Here is a 19,251-nt window from a genome sequence, read left to right on the forward strand (position 1 = left end):
GGACTCCTGGCTCAGTTGAAAAGTAATGCTAGTACTTTAGCTAGCAGTATTTCGTTACTCGTTACATTTGGCTACACGCTGCTCAGGAAATCCCGAGAAAGTTACCCTTTTCTAGTGTCAACTTCGGCTAGTGCCGAGACAAACGTACAATTTTAGCTGGTGGCGCGAAAAGGTTATTGCAGGCTAATATTAAAACTATTCTACAAGAAGGTGACACTTTGTATTTGCCTTATTGCTAGCTGTGGTTTGACTTAAATTCGGCTAAGGTACATTAGCTGCACTAGCTAAGCTTCTATGAGGCCAGCCACCTCAGTAGGGATACAATACAACGTAAATGTTGCTCCTGTAATTGGCTTTGTGTGTAACACTGTGATGATAATTAACCGCCTAAAAGCCTCCATTACAAACAACAACATGCAGTTTCTGAATGGTCCCTCTTGTTGTGAAGAGCAGGGACCTGACCTGTGGTAATTAAAAAATAAATTTTAGATATACATACTACCACATAAGACCAGGAAGACATAGACAATGCAATATTGTGGTGATAACACAGGTGGCAATATTAATAATTAAAAAATGCCATAAGGCCACTGCAGATCATACAATATAGGCTACACTCAGTTCTAAGTGTATTAGGTACAACTGTTAAGTCATTCTAGGACTAAGGCCTGTATATATTTTGGGTACACTTATATTAATATGGTCAAACCTCAGTCTATGTACATCTTTGGAGAGTTGACTGTCCTTCTTATGGCAGCGTACATACAAATAGTCTTTAGGTCAAATGCCAACCTGCAGAATGCCCCTCAGGTCAGATCTATAACTCACCCTAGTTGACTCCCGGATCTGACAAAGCACAGCTGCAAGAAAAGGAAAGAGGATGGCCAAGTGTGCAGGGGAGGTGAGGTAATATAACTATGAGCCCTTGTGCTAAATCAGACAGTCGATGCTATGTCTTACTTGGAATGTGTTGACTAGGATTCGGAGCCATCAAGGGGATCCATCTTTAGGTAAACAATTTATGGAGTGCCTTGTTTTTGGATAAATATAGAGAGAGAGAGAGAGCGAGAGAGAGAGAGAGCGAGAGAGAGCGAGAGAGAGCGAGAGAGAGAGAGAGAGAGACTGCATCTCTGTATTCACTTGTATTTTTTTATTTTCTGTTCTCCTTGATCAAGATTCTAATAAACCTTCAAAGTAAGACATCACTTCGGTCTCCATCAGCTTCTTTGGTTTCCAGTACTCTGCTCATTAAAAGTTTCCTTCACAACAACTACCTAAAACTAATATAGCTAATACAACAGTCCTGCAAAAATCCTGCCTTCATGAAGGTCTATTCTCATTTTTATAAAAGGAACATATACAAACACCTCTCAGTTTTTGTTATGGCTACCTAATAAACTGGCAACTGAGTTGAAGTCCCTGTATATTGGATTGTTTACATCATTTGTCATAGTGCAAAAGGTTTTTCAGCTCCTTCCGCAGCCCATGAAATGATGATTGATGATGATGGATCTATTGTTACAGCCCTCATGACAATGATGACAGTGAATATAAAGACCATCCAGGCCTTATCTGAAAGGTCACTTACTCAATATTCACCACACTTGTCAGCTTCAGTCTGTCTAGGTTCAGGCTGAGCACAGATATACGGGAAGAAGAATGACATTTCTTTGACTTCCTTTCTCCCCGAGGGACATTGTCGCTGTCCTCTACTGTCGTACTTTGCTCCAAAGTTGGAAACTCAACTTAACTTAGGCTACAGTTGCAAAACAATCTAATTTAGACCTTTCTACTCCAATGGTCCCCATCAGGAACTCCATGCGAGAAATATGGACCCCAAGGTTGCTTAATTTAAACTACTGTTTCAACTCTACAACTATGTCAATGATATTTGGTATTTAATACAGAATCTGAGCAACTAAGTGCAGTTTTATATTTTAGAATGAATCAAAACAATGTGACGGACATACAGGCCATTATTATAGTTAACATCTTAGCACATACTTACACACGCACCCCACAAACAGTAACATTAGTTCGGGACACCGGGGGAATTAGTAAGTAAGTAATAAGTATATACTCTCCTTAGGTCTCCACCGACTCCTGAGAAAAATGTTTGGCTCTGTAGCTGCTGGATGGTTGTTCTTTATTTTGCTTTTCGCTAACTCTGTCGGTCTGATGTTTGGGTTGGGCAGGTAGTAGTGGGGTCCACGACTAAGTCAAATTTGATTGGTCAAGTCTGCCTGCTTTCTTTTTGTGGTTGTTAATAGAACTTTGGCCTTAATTTCATTCGCCCCATTTTAGAAATCCAGAGATAGAAGGAAAACGAGAGAGAGAGAGAGACCGAGAGAGAGTGAGAGAGTGTTGGAGAGAGAGAGACAGAGAGTGTGTGAGAGAGAAACAGAGAGAGAGGGGGAGAGAGAGAGACAGAGAGACAGACAGAGAGACAGAGAGAGAGAGAGAGAGAGACAGAGTGTGTGAGAGAGAGACAGAGAGAGAGGGGGAGAGAGAGAGACAGAGAGACAGAGAGAGAGGGGGAGAGAGAGAGACAGAGAGAGAGAGAGAGAGAGACAGAGTGTGTGAGAGAGAGACAGAGAGAGGGGGAGAGAGAGAGACAGAGAGAGAGGGGGAGAGAGAGAGACAGAGAGAGAGTGAGAAGGACAGGTGGAAGAGAGACAGAGAGATGGGGAAGAGAGACAAGAGAGACAGAGATAGAGAGAGAGACAGAGAGAAGAAGAAGAGACGAGTGTGTGAGAGAGAGACGAGGAGAGGAAGAGAGAGGGGGGAGAGACAGAGTAGGTAGATCAATAGAAGAGAGAGTGTTTGTGTTTCTCTTCTCGACGATAGAGAGAGAGAGAGAGAGAGGTAGTAGCTAAGATGTTGAGAGTTGCAGTGCGCAGTACCGATCGGGCACTGATGGCTGCTAATAAATAAAACATTTTGTATAGGTGAAAGTCAAAATTAACTTTGTGCATAAAATAAATGTTTAACTTTGAACCCTGAATAAGGTGATATATATACCACAATAGGGTTATACTGTATATCACGATTCATTGGGAGAAACCAAGCAATTATACTGTATGTAGAAACAGACACTCAGCACCACACATAGCCCGAATGGAATGATCCTTTGCTTCGTAACCACATGTTCCCACCACTGCGAAGATTGGCAGTTGAATCAGGCTCCTTAGATCGAATCCTCAAATAATTGACTATTCCCATTCCCCCCTAGCAGGTAGCACACTGTCGTATTATTAGGTACCTGAGTTTTGGCACCATACCAAAACAATACTTTTGATATTTGACTTCCTTTTCTACAAATCCCTTTTCTTGACTTCTAAACACCAGCAGCTGTACAATAGCTTTGCCACAATTAAACTGTCAGATCACAGAAGAAGTAAATAATACAAAAATCTGAGTAAACATTCGATAGCAGTGTTCAAAAAAGGTTTGAGGTTCTTTACCGAGCCTTAGCTGAGGGTGATGAGATAAGCACACAGTCAATTTGCAATTGTGTAGAGCTGCAGTGTTAGTGTGTGGAAATGCTCTGTGGCGTAGAGTTTATAGTGTCATCTTCTTGACTTCACAGGTAACTGAACTGCAGTGCTGAGACATCATCAAGGGTTTCCTGCCTGGGATTCCAACCTGAAGGTACAGCAGCGTCATTGATTTATAACCTTCAATGTATTACCTCCTCTCCTCCATGCACGCTTTCCTTTCCATGATTTAACAAGCATTGATTACTTCCTTACACACACACTCATAAATAACATTTCAGTCAATTGCTATGCATAGTGTGCGGCGTTATGTTCAATCGATACAGTTCGATGCCGGCCTCAGTGTGACATTAGCCGGCTCATTTTCTCATAACTCAAACAGGATGGAGCTCCTCTATGTCAAAGTTAGGAGGAAGTTAAAAAGTGATATAACATATGTCTGTCACTCAGAGCTGTTGGGATGACATGCCATCTCATTCTGACAAGGTGAGTGACATTTTCAAATTTTGAATTGGCAGCAGTGTTCCAAAGTCACAGTTTGAGTGACGACTGGTGGCACATACTTTATGTAATTTCTTTTCAGTACAAAACAGTAAGTTGCATTAATGTATTGCTTACTTACTTAGCATAGTGCTGCTAACATTAGTAGAAAGTGTACACTTTATTTTGGTGTACAGCAAAGCGTGGAATTAGGAAACAACACCATCCTATGTGCTCAGTGGTAAATTAATCACTAGCATTATTAAAGACATGAAAACGTATAGCTATGGATGTCAGCAACACAACGAGTGCAGCCGCCTCCACATCTTCGCAGTCCGTCTCTCCTCTGTTCCGCTGAGCTCTGCCGTGTGTGTAAGAGCAGAGGCTGAGCCCCGTCTGCATCGAAACACCACACACCATTAATGACAGCAAAAGGCAGTATGTGATTGTTTATTTTGCTTTTGTTTTTACATTATTTATGTGCACTTGTTTCATTTCAGCTCAGTGTGAGAGTCTCTTGTGTTTTGCTGTCATATATGGTGTGGTGTTTTGGAGGAGAGAGAGAAAACGGTGGAGAGCTGAAGACAACCACACTCCCCACGCCACTGCAAGTGCAACAAAAGCCTGCGAGCAAAAAAACAATAAGAGTAATTTGTTAATTTAATCCACGCAAAGTACAAACGACGAGAATAAACACTTAATGGAATACACTTCATTTGTGTTGGTTTTTTCTAGAAAATGAAAATAAAACACATTAAGGAACAGTTAGGATGCAGGCATTTCTTTCTTGTATGCAATGCAAAGCAAATGAATGATCAAGCATTGGATTTATTTTATTAACTTTAATGCACTTTAAGTGTGCACTCTGCAGCTCTATTTAGGAAAATACATCATATCAGATACTCATTATTGAATAAGTCAGATTGGCGGCAAAAAACCAAGATCTGGACAACCCTACTTATAGCAGCTACATACTCTTAAATGGTATGTGGTGATATTAAGTCAATTAATTTCAGCCTATGAATTCTTGCTTGTTGCTATGCAGATGACAATTAACGTGAACCTGAACTTGAACGTCAAGTGAGGTAGATTAGTACATGATAAGATACTCTTTATAATGTGTGTAAGATGACTACTCTCCTTGTTTGTACAGAGAGTTAAAGTGGATGGTTGGAGACTGTGCAGCTAAGAACCTCTGCATGGTTTATGTATTCCTGGTTGCTCAGCAGGTCCAAAAATAGGCCTGGCTGGATCAGCTACAGCTATTAACAAAAATAACAACATTTCCTCAGATACGTCAAATTAGTCTGGATAGTCCTTGTGGCCTGCTTTTACTCAATACATCACATCCACTATTGGAGCTAGTGATCTAAAGGGACACATAATGCTTCTTGTTGCTCAACTGAACAATGTGAATGTGTTTATACTGGAGCAGAATAAAGTACTGTGTATGCTTAGAATAGGTAGATAAAAGAGAACTTCTGCTGTCTTTTGATCCACACACAGAGAGCAGGTAAACACACTCTTTATGTTTTCCAAAGATACCCTAAAACCCACCTCCTACCCCTGAACTAACCCTCCTATAGGGAGGTTAAGTATACAAAGAAGAAATGCCCTCACTATGCACAATTTCTCCCACTCTGAAAGTCAACTATTCAAATGTTAAAAGGGTAAAGTGCAGCAGACACACACTCACACACATAAAAGCGAGGTGCAGTGAAAGAACTGTTGGGGAGTTCATTCCAATTCTGCTGACAGTAGATAGGTCTTACCGTTCTCTTTCTCTATCACATAGTAATTACTTATAAGGCCACAGGGATTATGATGTCCCTAACTCCCCGCTGTAATAGAGCCTGTGCTCCATATAACCCGTTAGCTTTGCTACCCAGCCTCTATCTCCCCCCTCATTAAGCTGCCCCTCCCTCTCATTATCTCGTCCATGTAATATTCACCATCCATTAACTTAGCCCACTTCTCCCATTCCTCGGCGTTCCACTCCTTCCTCTCTCTGCCTCTCCTCTTCTCTTCCACTTCCTTGCGCTTCTTCCTCCTTTGCTCTTTTCTCCACTCAAGCCTTCACAGCACTGCCACACTGGATCAGCTCACTCTTAATTTGACTCCTACACAGCAGTCAGTGAAAGGGAGCAGAACCACTATGCCCTGAATATACGAGTGTTTGAGCCAGGGAGGGGGCCGTGCTTTAGGACACAGCACAGTACAGTGGAACCTCAATATACATTGTCCTTATGTAACCAAGCATGTTCTTTGATGAAGGCACGTCATGTCCATGCAAACATCAAGCTTTGTTTTCTCAGCTCTGCTAATGTTTTGCTTTTTCCTAAGCGCCTGTATCTATTTCCGTCTTGTCTCCATGGCTCCTGGCCTAGCAACATGCAAAATGCAGCAACGTCTTCTGATTAGCTTCTCAGCTGCTTCCAGACTCTCCGATTTAAACTCATTAAGATGTGTGTGCATCTGTGCATCAAAGAGCAAGAGTGCATGTGCTGTATACACTCTACTGTAAGGTGGTTAAACTTTGAAGTCTGTGATCATCACAGGGCCCTCACCCAATAATGTGTTGCAATGGCAGTTCTATTCATGAATGTATTTCCTCCAAACACTTAGCACACATGCTGGAAGCAGCACAACACGAGATACATGTTTCTCCTGTGTCTGTGATGTTGAAATCATGAAACCATGCGACAAAAAGGAAAATGGTGCAAACAATGTGAGCAAAAGCTTTCTAGCAAAAGCTAGTAAGAGAATATTTGTTGGAGCTGTGGATGTGGATGGAGTTTTCTCAGTTGTTATCATGTGACCTGAGTGTCGGGCTTTAGTCATGTGAACAGGTGGTTGTAGCGTATGTTAGGGGGAGATGGTAACCCCTGTCTCTGGTGACTGATCAGTGACCTCTGACCCTCTCCCAGCTGATAACAGCACATATGTCTAGCTGTCTGTTAAAATTTACAGAATTTTGTAAAAAAAAGCTTTGAAGTAAAAATGTATTTTAATTGCATTTGATGTTCATATTTTCAAAAAAGGTTCCATGGGACTCAAATGAGCAGCATCAGCATCACTGCATTGTTAAGTCAAAGACAACAACACATTGACAGGGAGGCATAATGTCATAATGAACATGAAGAAGTCAGAGTCGTCTCCTTCTATTCCTTCTGTCGGCGATATGAATAAATGATAAAAGCTACTAGTTGCTGCAGCAGGCCCCTTTTGACAGAGAAGAAGGAGCTGATAGCCACTGATAACACCATTCAATCAGCTGATGACATTCCAACTGGCTGCAACATTACACTTCCTGTTGCATGATGGGCATTGTAGTGCTAAAATATGATCCTAAATGGAAAATCAGTAGAATAAACAGCACAATATATTCTTTGGAATAGCTGAGGCATAGAAATGTCCTATCGACATAGTTCTATAGACATTCCTCAAACATATAAGATATTTGCTCTGTGCTGAAAAGTTGACGGCAAAACCCAAAATATATCAATTTGAAAGAAATATATGTTATGCCTAGCTAGAAACATGTGACTATTCCGTAAGCCAGTAAATAAAAGGAGAGAACATTGAGCAAAAGCAGATTCAAAGGTTTGAGTAGAATCTGACACTTCTATAAATGCAGCTTTTAAAGGTCTATCCTTACATACCGTAGCTTACCAAGCTGTTGACCATTAATACACATTCAATACACTTTTACATACAATCGGCATGACTTTTTAGATTAGGTGTATTTTTCCCTCCTTCCTTATATTTGTCCTTCCCAATGCAACTGCTCAGGCTGATAGATGCTCAGTGCGTTATGTACTGGACTGATAGTGTCATGAAAACCAGAGCAGGAGAAAGAAACTGGCGCTCTGCTCAGTTCTCTCCCCATTTACATAACGGCACACTTGAGTTGCTACGGTGACAGAGTGTGCTCACTTTTACAGCATCTGTCAGCTAAACACAGACACATGCGCCTACACACACAAATAAAAGACACAAAAAAGCATAGGACAGCCACACCAAGCCAGGGGGGAGAAACAGAACCAGTTTGCCTTTTAAAGGCAGATAAGAGAAACGCCAACTGCTCCACAACAGCCTGAGCCAACAATCAGCCACAACTTATTTAATCTCGGCTCTCTCTTTATGGGACCTGGACCCTGTGCTGCCAGATTTAGCCTGCTAATTCACTTCATCAGTACCAATACAGACACAGGAACAGCTGGGCTGGAGCATTTTGCCATTTCAATCTTATGTAAAATATGTAAATGACAGCACTCGCAGTGAGGTGACCAGCAGCAGCAGAGCTAAAGGAAGCTCTAATGACAGCAGCAGGTCATTTTCCTGCTCCGGGTAGTGGCAACATTATTATTCTGCATTGTTCTTCCTTACCATAGAGTCTCTTTCTGCTGATGGTGACTTATTACAGATAGCACACGGTGTGTTCATGTGTGCACAGTAGAGATAAGATTAGCAGAGAGAACAGCCATTGGCTCTGGAAGCAGAGGGATGCCGTCTCTCCCTCTGGCTTATTGATCCAGAGGTCAGCTTAGACTCAGACGAGACTCTTCTTGGTTGAGCGACTCTTTGCAGCCCGCGAACCTTCAGACTTTAGCTTTCTGCCCCGCTCTGTTAAGGCAGCACATTCTCCTAATCCTGTCTGGGCTATTAGATCGGTTGGAGCTGGGCAGCCAGGTAACCCAGAGCTTCATCTAATCTTGGAGCTGCCCGGCGGCAGGATTTCTGCAGCTGCTGCTGGGAACAAGGTGGTGATTCAGTTGGCTGAGAAGAGCTGAGCTGCGGATCTGTCAGCCAGAGAGGCTGAATATGTTCACGCTGGATTGTGCTGTATGTTCACCCGGTGAAGAAGAAGCTCTTGTGCCTTGAGGTTTTACAGCTAAACGCAGTATTGAGCTGCTTTCACATGATCAGCGTTAAAACAGCTTTGCGCTGGCTGTGCCGTTGTTTTATGTATCGAGAGTCGCGGCCCGCACGAAATTGCCACCGAGCGCTGCGCTCAAAATTCAAATCATTTCAACTTTGACCTCGATATCTGCTATATGCGATATGTGCCCAACCTCGCGCTTAGCGCAGAGAACATTTCCTATCATGTAAAGGCAGCTTTATTGTCATGGACAGTATTGTGTGTTGGTCTGAAGTAAAACAGAGAAAATGAGGCCTCCTCTCCTGTAAATCCCGTTTTAAAGTAATCCATGAGCTCTCCTTTACTTTGGCTCCACTTTACTGCTCAATTCCCTTTGCTGACGTGTTTCTGCTCATCTTCCAGGTTTCTTTAGTCTGTCTTTTCCTCCATGGTAGGTCTCAGTGCCAATCTTTCTTCTATTAATTCCAAAGAAGCCAGAAATAGGGAGATATGGACCAAAGAAAAAGGAGCTGCAGTGTTTATTCATATACAAACTAAAAACCTGTTGCGCCGATTCATTTGGAATCAATGGTCGATGATGCAGCGCTATTACTCACTTTAACCAATAGTGTAATTTGTAAATGTATCACTTATAGAGTCTGTCACTTAGTGACTCAGTGACAGACTTTTCTTGTGCGGATACTGTGAGAGGAGAGAAGTAAACACTGGCGCGGCTTTAGGTAAGAAACGGTTTACGTAGTGCAGGGCTCACCAACCTGTTTGATACTGAGAGCTATTTCAAGGGTACTGAATATTATGAAGGGCTACTTGTTTGATACAAACTTCCTGGATAAGATAGTTGCACGGTTTACCTTTAATGATAATATTATCATTAATAATAATAATCATAATAAATATTCATATATGTGAAGAGACTGTCTGATCACATGTTAATTATTCCTCACAATGATTATTAACAATAATTTACCATGGTAAGAAAGAGATATATTTAAACATGCAACATTATTTATTTATGTTCTCAATCTATTTCAACATTTGAAAATAGTAGTTTTCTTTTGCTTCTCTGTCGTGTTTAGCGTAACAAAACGCACCTAGCGCCCCACCGTAGCTGCTCCCGCTAGCTGGTCTCAGCGAAAAGGGAAATGGAGATTTAGCTTACGCAGGGTCAGAGTTCATATACAGAAAACATTTTTGTTTTTTAAATTCTATATTCAATATTGTTATTTTAAAATAAAGAATATTTCAAGTGTTATTGATATAAAAAAAACAGCAAAACAATGAAATACAAATTTTAGACAGATCTCTGTGGTGACTAGTGCTATTTTTAGAACATTCCCTGCGGGCGACTTACTTAGTCTCTGCGGGCGACAAAGTGTCGCCGCGGGCACCGCGTTGGCTGCCCCTGACGTAGTGCAACATCAAACTATAACGATACATTGCCCTAAATCTCGAGAAACTTAAAACGCATCTGGTTCTGTACTTTATAGAAGCTAAACCTTAGAAGCTTCTAGGTACTGTGTGTTGAGGTGTTGCACTTCAATGATATGGGATACGTGGCATGTCTGGCTTCATCAAGCTGTCAAAGTGATGGATGTTTGTAACTCAAACACTCCTTTATTCAGACATGACACAACATTTACAGAAAGAGATGATGCTGTTGAGATAAGCGAAATGAACAATGTCTTATTCATTAAGTTTACATAAGGAGCCCTATATAAAAGTCCCTACCATATGTAAATGACAAATATATGTTTTGACAACATGATCTCAAAGGTCATAAGAAGGTCACCTTTGCATCTGCATGGATTACCTTGGTGCCATGAAGTCTGAGGTAATGGAATGTGATTCAATATATGTTGAGTGGTTCATGCGTTACAAGGTGTCAGCGTTGGTTCAGCTCTCCGACGCGATTGTGCTTGGAAGCAGGTAGTGTTCTCATTATTGTTATTGTTGTGCAACAAAATAATAATTAATCAATTATATCTGTGTCTGTGCTTTATTGATTCCTCTCTGTTTCATACCACAGTGTTGTGAGCGATAAATATCCTCGACAATGCTTTCACGATGTTCTGATCTTGTGTGCGTGGGAAGGAGCAGAAAGAGAGAACCGTGTTGTGGAAACAGTAATTATATGAAAGAAGCTAGTGTTTTCTGTTCTTTCACAGGATGCATCAGTGATCAATGTGAAACATTTACTTTTTGACCATTTGTCACCATCCTTTTCTCCTTTCCTATTTATAAAAATACATTTTCTTTTCAGTTTTATCACTTAGTAGGTAAAGAACTCTGCTGCTGATGGTATTTATTACAGACTTTTACGTAAAAGTAACATGGACACGTATTAGGCATGAGACCGACCATTTACATTTACGTTAAGACGTATGTGTCTCAACACGGTTTGGGGGATGGGGATCGTTCACTTGGTCACTAGATCCAGACGGCACCAAAGTTGAGCTGAGACGTGTGGATACTTGATACTATATTTATGGATGTTACCAACTGACATGTATCTCCCTTATTATCTCCACCAGGCATACGTCAGCAGGGGATCATGTGTTCGGTAATCTAGCATAATACTGAACCCATCAGCCTCAAAACAAGCCTGACCTCGTCTGTTGCAGGCAACACTTTGTCATGGCTCACAAACTGACATCCATAGAAAAGTGTGGTCTCATTTTAAGACCAGATATGTTATGATCCACTAAAGTTAGGCACGATACCAGACAAATATATAATAATATAAAAATTACAAAATGATATACTGTATATATATATATAATTGTATATCATTTTATTATTTGAATACTATTTTATATACATGTTTTTTCGTGCCTAACTTAAGTGGATCATAACATATCTGGTCTTAAAATGAGACCACACTTTTCTATGGATGTCAGTTTTTGAGTCGTACATTTATATATGTATATATAAATAATAGTGTTTGGGAGGGCAGAGGGAGACACACCTGGAGGAGATCTGCACTCTACTGAGAGTGTATATTTCTAGCTCTTTAGAGCTAAGCTGAGCTCGCTGCAGGACTTCAACGGGCTGAAGCTTAGTTGCGTCAGTGAACGGAGGAAACTAAGAAAAGTTATTTATTCATATGAAAATGTCCGAGATAATTTACTCAGGATAAACAGGAACTGCTGTGTCATCACTTTCCTGACTTTTTCTCCCTCCTCAAGTTAAATGGATCTTTATCAATAGCAGGTTGATACCATGAAGTTGCTGGCCTGTGCTGAAATTCAGACCAGATAAGGCGTGCATGAGCCAGAACAGTACTGATCGTATCAGTGCTGCTGTTGGAGCTCTGGGGGATGAATTCTGCATTGTTAAAACCAGGCCATATGAAAAACGTATTTGTCTGATTTAAGCTCAGGCTCAGGTACACTTCCACACACACAGATAGGTGCACACACACCCACGCACGCACTAACACATTTTGGGTGTACTGAGGTCAGCTACAGACTGCAGCACAGATGTGCTATTTGAATACTCAGACTAATTAAATACAAGTCAATAAATGATCCCCTGGTGAAGTGCCTGCACCTACAGAGGGAGGGGGGGAGTACAGACAGGGTCAGTTGTTACCAGAATAAAGCACACCAGGCGTTTTATCTGACCTCTAAATAATGAAAATAGGTCACTGCACTAAAAATAACTGGTGTGGGCTCCTGAAGCCTTTTCCCAAATCACAGCCCAACCTGTAAGACAGACTTGAAAGGAGGATTAAAGGAGACTGTGGGAAAGAGTTTTTCTTTGAAAAATTCAAACCACACAGCAGATTAAAGATTGCTGCTATATTTAAAGATATTATGCGGGCGATCAATGCCGTAGCCAGGATTATGTTCCTCTTCATGATTTCAAACCTTAATTGAAACCATGAACACAGTGTGTTGCCCATTAGCAGCATGTTTCACTTGCAGATAACACTGTAAAAACAAGCTGAAACAAACATGGTAATGCAGTTCAGGCACAGGACCAATGCAATGTTGCCACTTGTTTTGCTTTCAGATACTCAGACCACCTATTATTGCAAACAAAAGTGGAAATATCAGTTTTTGTATATCTTGTTGGTCGTAGTCCCGTCACAAACCTTTCCAAAATCCCCAAAAGCCTTTTTTTGTGCTGTAAATTTAGTTTTTTCTCGCAGACAAATATTTAGTATTTAAGTTGTCCACATTTTAAGGGGTACTCCAGCGTTTACGTCTTTCACTTTCATAAAGTTTGGGGACCCACAAGGGACAGATAAGAAAAAGAAAGGCCAATATTGAATCAGCAGGGGAAAAGGTATCCTGACTTTTAGAGTCCGAAATGCGGGATCCTTTATTTCCCACAATGCAACTCAATAGTAATCTCTCCAGGCCCATGCCAACATCGACAGTTTTTTGTATTGCAGAAATGAGTTGATCACACCTACGTGCACTGAGTGTTCTCCAGTGAGTGTTCTCCAGTGAGTGTTCTCCAGTGAGTGTTCTCCAGTGAGTGTGCTGCCTCACAGTTTCAGGCTATTATCGGCATCGGACTGTTCAGGCTGTAGACACATCTTGTTTTATGACTCCGATGTATAGGACTGTTATTCCAGCTTGCTGTACGTGATCATGTCAGATAAGGCTTTTCGAGCATCTTATAACCTTCTGCATTGGTTGCTGTGGTAACAACCTAAATGTGTGTATGCACGCTATCTGCTGGTGTGAGTTCTCCAGCATAGAACGAAAACAACAAGCTGCCATCTCGATGAAAGTGTGTCCTCTCAGTCAGGACTCCTCCACTGAAACAGACAGGGAAGATTGATCCTCTGTTTTCATGGACAAATGGACGTAGTCTCCGTTATGTCACCCGAAGGTTTCTAAAGATCTATTGTGAAGCTGTGAGTGGGCGGCAGTGCCATCGCCGCCCATCTCCTGGATAATGGAAATGGAGAACTTATTAACAGGTTGACCTTCTAATGCTATCAAGTGAGCTAATTCAATTACATTTTAACAAATGTACATTTATTTGAAAAATGTTATCCATGATAAATCTGAAAACAACATGACAAATGAAGAATATAGGAAGAGCAATGCTGGAATTCTCCCTTCTAGGTCTGATTAAAAAGGGATTAACTCAGTGCGGGCGGATCCAGTTTAGTCGTCTCAAATATTCCAATTTGTTGTATCAAATGTTATTTCTGGCTGGATTTGTGCCTTGGCTTCAGGTTAGCTTTTGCAATCTCACAATTTGCATATTGATGTGTCTGAAGTCCATGAGCAGAACAACCAACAGACTTGAGTTCAGATGTTCCTCTTACACAACAACCTGTTTATCATAACTGATGATTATTGTCATGCAAACGTGGATGGAAGGTTGATGAGACGCTGATCAATGAAAAGACATGACATGAAATTAACATGCACTTCATTATACTTCATTTAATGAATGAAGCTTTCTGTGGCTTTACATTTAGAGAAGGTCCCTGCACGGAGGGAGCTGAGGGAGAGCAACTATGCAACCTAATTAAAAGTTTCAAGTCGGAGGCATGCTGATTGTAAATGACTTCAGATGATGCTGGTGGGCTTACTGTTGATCTCAAGCTGTTCAAGCAGTTAATTAAAAAAAACGATGTGGCGAACAAAATCGGTTACAGATTGCAATTAATGCACTCTGTGAGCCGGGGCGGGAGAGAACTACCCTGCCTCGTTAGCAAACGCACGCCTGCCAGGGTCAGCCTATAGACAAGCAAGCGCTTTTAGTTGTTATTCATCCTTTTTCATAAGCTGTTATTAACAGCAAACCAAGCGATAAGCAATCATGTGCACACAAAATGAAAAAACAAAAGCTGCGCCTCTTGGGAAAAGCCTAACTGTTGCTATGGCAACCTACCCGGGCACTCTAAAGTGGGGGAGATTTTATTTTGAAGGACAGTCCTCTCTTTATATTCACCCTCCGTCTTTTATTCCTCCGTCTGTGAGTTGATCAAAGGTATGACAGGTAGATAAAGCGTGGCGGTAAAACGGAGGGAGACGGACAGAGAGGGGGAGAAAAGGGGGAAGGGGTGGGGGTTTGGAAGGAGGGGGGGCATGTGTTAAAAAGAGACGTGAAGCTTTAAAGGATAAACTGCTGAGATACTATGTTAAATAACTGCTGGGTAATTACATGTTCCTCCCTGTGACCTCCTGCAAACACACCTGACTTTGGCAGTAATGACAGGCGTCCCAGGAGCATTTAAGGTGATGTAGTCTGTGATGTAGTCACGTCAGCGACTGACTTCCTCCCCCGTTTCTCGCTGGAAACCATACGTAGGCAGGAGAAGAGGGTTACATGCAGGAAACAAAGCTCCTGAGGGATGACACAGGAAAAAACAACAGCGACGGCCGACATCACAAGGACAAGGAAGGAAACTTAAACATGAAAGACGCCGTGTCAGTTCGGTTCCACTAGACTTGAGCTGCTAATAATCTGAGCAGAGCATAGAAGAGGAGGATGTTTTGTTTCACAGTTAAGTTACACACGGGCAAAGTGATGTAGTGTTAAAGGGAAAGGTGCGTCATTTGTAGTCTCGGTTACGCATGACGGTCTATAGGTTAATTTAACGTGTTAACAAATTGGCACGAAAGCTCATTGAGTACGTTGGAGTACTGGACTCACAGGAAAGAGCCTCTTATGGTCGCATGTATGTTTGAATGGGTGTCAGGCTAACGAGGGCAACATGTACCCAATATGACATCCCTATATTGGACTTTAAATGATGACGGGGACTTACTTCACAGAAGTTCAGAATCTTTGGGCAACAGATTGAATGAAAGCACTACTTTGATTCACATGATAGTTCAGGCAGTGAGTGTATTCCTTTAAAAAGCTTTCTCCTTGTAGCATCAGATTGGTTTTCACTATGATTTGAGCTCTGAGTTTATTTAAAGCAGTTTCATTAGCCAACTGTGTTTACTATGTACTTTCATTTGTATTCCTGTGGCAGAGCTGTTTTAATAAAAGGTTTGGGAGTATTATCTACAACATGTATTGAAAGTATCATTATTATGTAAATAGCGTTAATCCACAATATTATATTTTCACATTTAAGTGACTGTGTTACCTCAACTTCTTCAGCACTCAAGCATTTGTGACAGGTAGCCAAGCAGATCTTACCGCTGTCATAGTCTTACGAAATAGAATATGTATATAAGTTTAATTTTATTAATTGTGCTAATAACAAACTCATTCGCAGGTGTTCAGTGACCTGAGGGGCCCTCCTCCTTTTGACAGACTGCACTTCAATATGTGTAACTCCTAACCCACACAACTCAAAACTGATCATTTCAAACTTTAAAGTTGAACATTTATTTGAGAGGGAGCTGTCATGTAGATCGGAATGATCTGTCATTGAGCGTCATGGTATTTGTATTGTTGGTTGGGTTTTAGAGATGAGCATTTCAAACGAGCTTCGGCTAGAAAAGCTGTTTGTGTGTTTTGTGTGTGGCATTAGTCTTGTGTTAGCAAAACAGTTAGTAGCTGCCAGAGAAGGCTGCAACTAACAAAGTATTATATTCATCACTTTTCCGTATTCATGTAAACTACTAACTACATTGGACACAGTACGTTGATATTTTTATATGAGCAAGTAGCAACATGGCTAATGCTAGCACCTGCTTTCCACAGTTCACATTACTCCGGTTGTTCTGCTACCTGGGGATAGTTACTGTAAGCTATTTGTTTCAGTTGACTCTTAGTGAAATGCTCTCTGGTAGGCAGTGATGCAGTGTATATTTCTAGGGCTTTTATTTTGAAGGGCAGATCGCGACCCTAAGACTGAATTGCATCCTGAAAGCGAGGCTTATAAGGAACAACTCTGAAAACCGATGGTGTCATTATTCTACAACCATCATATTGTGAAATCCACATTTAATTAGTTAAAGCAAAAATATTATCTTTTGCCACTTTAAGTACAAGTACACCAAAGCTGTATTGAAGTACTTGAGCAAATGTACTTACTTTGCTTCACTGCTGATGAGATGTTTCCTGACCAATGCACTTTGTAACATCCTAATCTTTGCTGGAGATGTTAGAGTGTTAACATATTATAAATCCACAGAAAATGCTGAGTCTCTTACAGATGTGTTCACTTCTTCATGCCTGCTCTGTATATTGCACTGCTAAATCATTTCAATTCATATCTCCTCCAGGGCCCTGCCTGAGGCGGCGGACCAACCCCAGGAGAGGAGAGTTCAGCCTGGCCTTTAACTGATCCGACACTCCCACAGCTCACTTTCCAATAAAGAACCTCCCCCTCACCCTGGGGCCCTGGCTCTATTCTCCCAGCTCTCCCCCACCTTCATCTTCTTAGCACCCCCTGATCAATCCATCCCCAGAACTTCCCAGACTCTGGCGTCCTCGCTCATCCGTCCCTGCCTCGTTGAGTCTCCCCTGGGGTGCTGAGGCCATGGCGGTACCTTCATCCCACGAGTTTCACTGGCAGAGTCTGGCACGACTGGCAAGCGGCCGCGTCTACCACAGTCTGTCTGAGGTGGGGGGGCAGATGTACATGCTAGGGGGCTGCGACGCTGTGGGGAGGCCCTGCCCGGCCATGGAGCTATACTCCCCTGAGGTACCAAACACGTCTGTATCTGATGTTTCATTGTTTCTTCACTAGGAAGAGACAGTGCACGACTGACAACTATTATTTGGTAAAACATTTCTGTAAAATCACAACAACAAATTTTTTTTTTTTTTGTCATAGTGATAAAAAACACAATAAAAAACATCCCCACATTAGCTCACATGTGACACAAGAAATGAGTGTACTGAAAGGGCTAAACTAATTAGGAATAAATATATATATATATATACAGTATATATAAAATATTAAATATAAATCAATTGCAAAATACTACAGTAGCTGCATTTCAATTTCCACTGTGCAAATGTGCCATGATTTGTTTAAACATACATTACATTTAAGCCCCCAGAAGACAGTTTCACATATCAATTGATTTAAATTGACATTATACTAGGTCTATATATAAAGCACTGAGGAAGTGCACTTAATAAGAAAAGAAAAACTAAAACCTGGGAAGAGTTCAACCTGTAACACATAGACGTCGTTGGTTTGTCTGTACCTGCCTTACATGAATGCAGCTGCTTGTCCCTGTTTGCAGGGGGACCGCTGGATGAGTTTGCCTCCCATGCCCACCCCTCGTGCTGGGGCAGCTGTGGCAGTGCTGGGGAAACAAATCCTGGTGGTGGGAGGAGTGGGAGAGGACCAGAGCCCCCTGAAGGTGGTGGAGATGTACAACACAGAGGAAGGGAGGTGGAGGAAGAGGAGCGCTCTGCGGGAGGCCTTGATGGGTGTATCCATCACTGTGAAAGGTAGGGACTATATCTTACTAAGCAGTAACACTTTGAAAAGTGTGAGTACTGCAATAAAGCAGCCCAAACCCCGGGGTTATAAGTTGTGTACTTATTGCACACTAATACTTTAACATATACAACAGTGTTGTACGGTGGTGTGTGCAAAGCTGGGAGACCTAAAAGGTGTGGTTAGGTAAGAACAATTTGCTGTTTGGCTTAAATCTTATATGAGTTAGATACAGAGTATATCTTAAACATAAGAACCCTAAACTGTAAATGCTGAGCTGTAAAATCACTGCAAACAATGTTCTGTAATCCGTTCTGTGTCTCTGAGCTTTCTAATGTTTGTAACCGGTACATTTTCTGTGCCACTGAACTTCTTGTAATTACAAACATATCACCGGAGGACTCGACTTCCTGTTTCACGTTCATAGCTAAATATTGCAGTTTAGTTTGCTGTCAAATATCATCAACTAGCACCTGTGTGTAAAGAGTAGAGAAGATGATCAGTGTAACTGTGCTCCACAGTCAACTTGAGATCATGTTGCACATACTGCATGAACAACACATCAAACAACAGTTAAATGCACTTTAAATGTGACCAAGATGTCTTGTGTAAGTTTCCCATTGGATGGAGTCAATGGAGCAATTGTTGGGTGAGATGCTCACATGTATTCTCTCAGTTTGGGGTCAGTCCAGCAGTCTGTAGGAAATAAACAGTGTTTTCAGAAAGCATCTCTTCAGCCTTGGATGAGCTTGTGTTCAGTCCAGCAGTGCATCTGTCAGTGTCTGCTGGAACACAGATAGATGCTGTATATATAGGAGCTCTCTCCATCTCCCTGACCGATCTTCAATCCTCTGCCTTTTATTGCAGTTTCATCCCCAAACTCATCCCCAGCAGCTGAAACACAGAGACATTGTCTGACAAAATGATCAATAGGACCAAATTTAAACAAATATGTCTTTGATTTTACTTAATGATGCAATATTTATTGACATTTGTGAAATCATTATTTTCCAGATATAAGATAATGAGCTTCAGGTAATGAGCTTTTCTATTCCCCAAAA

General features: G+C 41.4%; 1 protein-coding gene across 2 annotated transcripts in view; it reads left to right on the forward strand.

The window, feature by feature from the left end:
• klhdc8a (kelch domain containing 8A) overlaps window positions 1-19,251 on the forward strand; it is a 39,659-nt gene that overhangs the window by 347 nt on the left and 20,061 nt on the right. The window contains exons 2-4 of one of the 2 annotated variants that reach the window (XM_029430732.1): window positions 3,590-3,651; window positions 17,019-17,440; window positions 17,991-18,201. In XM_029430732.1, the coding sequence (XP_029286592.1) occupies window positions 17,276-17,440; window positions 17,991-18,201 (376 nt within the window). In that variant the 5' untranslated portion in view covers window positions 3,590-3,651; window positions 17,019-17,275. Of the gene's footprint in view, window positions 1-3,589; window positions 3,652-15,193; window positions 15,337-17,018; window positions 17,441-17,990; window positions 18,202-19,251 lie in introns of those variants that run through there. The other variant, XM_029430733.1, reaches the window with a different exon arrangement.

The sequence above is a fragment of the Cottoperca gobio genome, chromosome 5, assembly GCF_900634415.1.
Source record: "Cottoperca gobio chromosome 5, fCotGob3.1, whole genome shotgun sequence".
Lineage (NCBI taxonomy): Eukaryota > Metazoa > Chordata > Actinopteri > Perciformes > Bovichtidae > Cottoperca > Cottoperca gobio.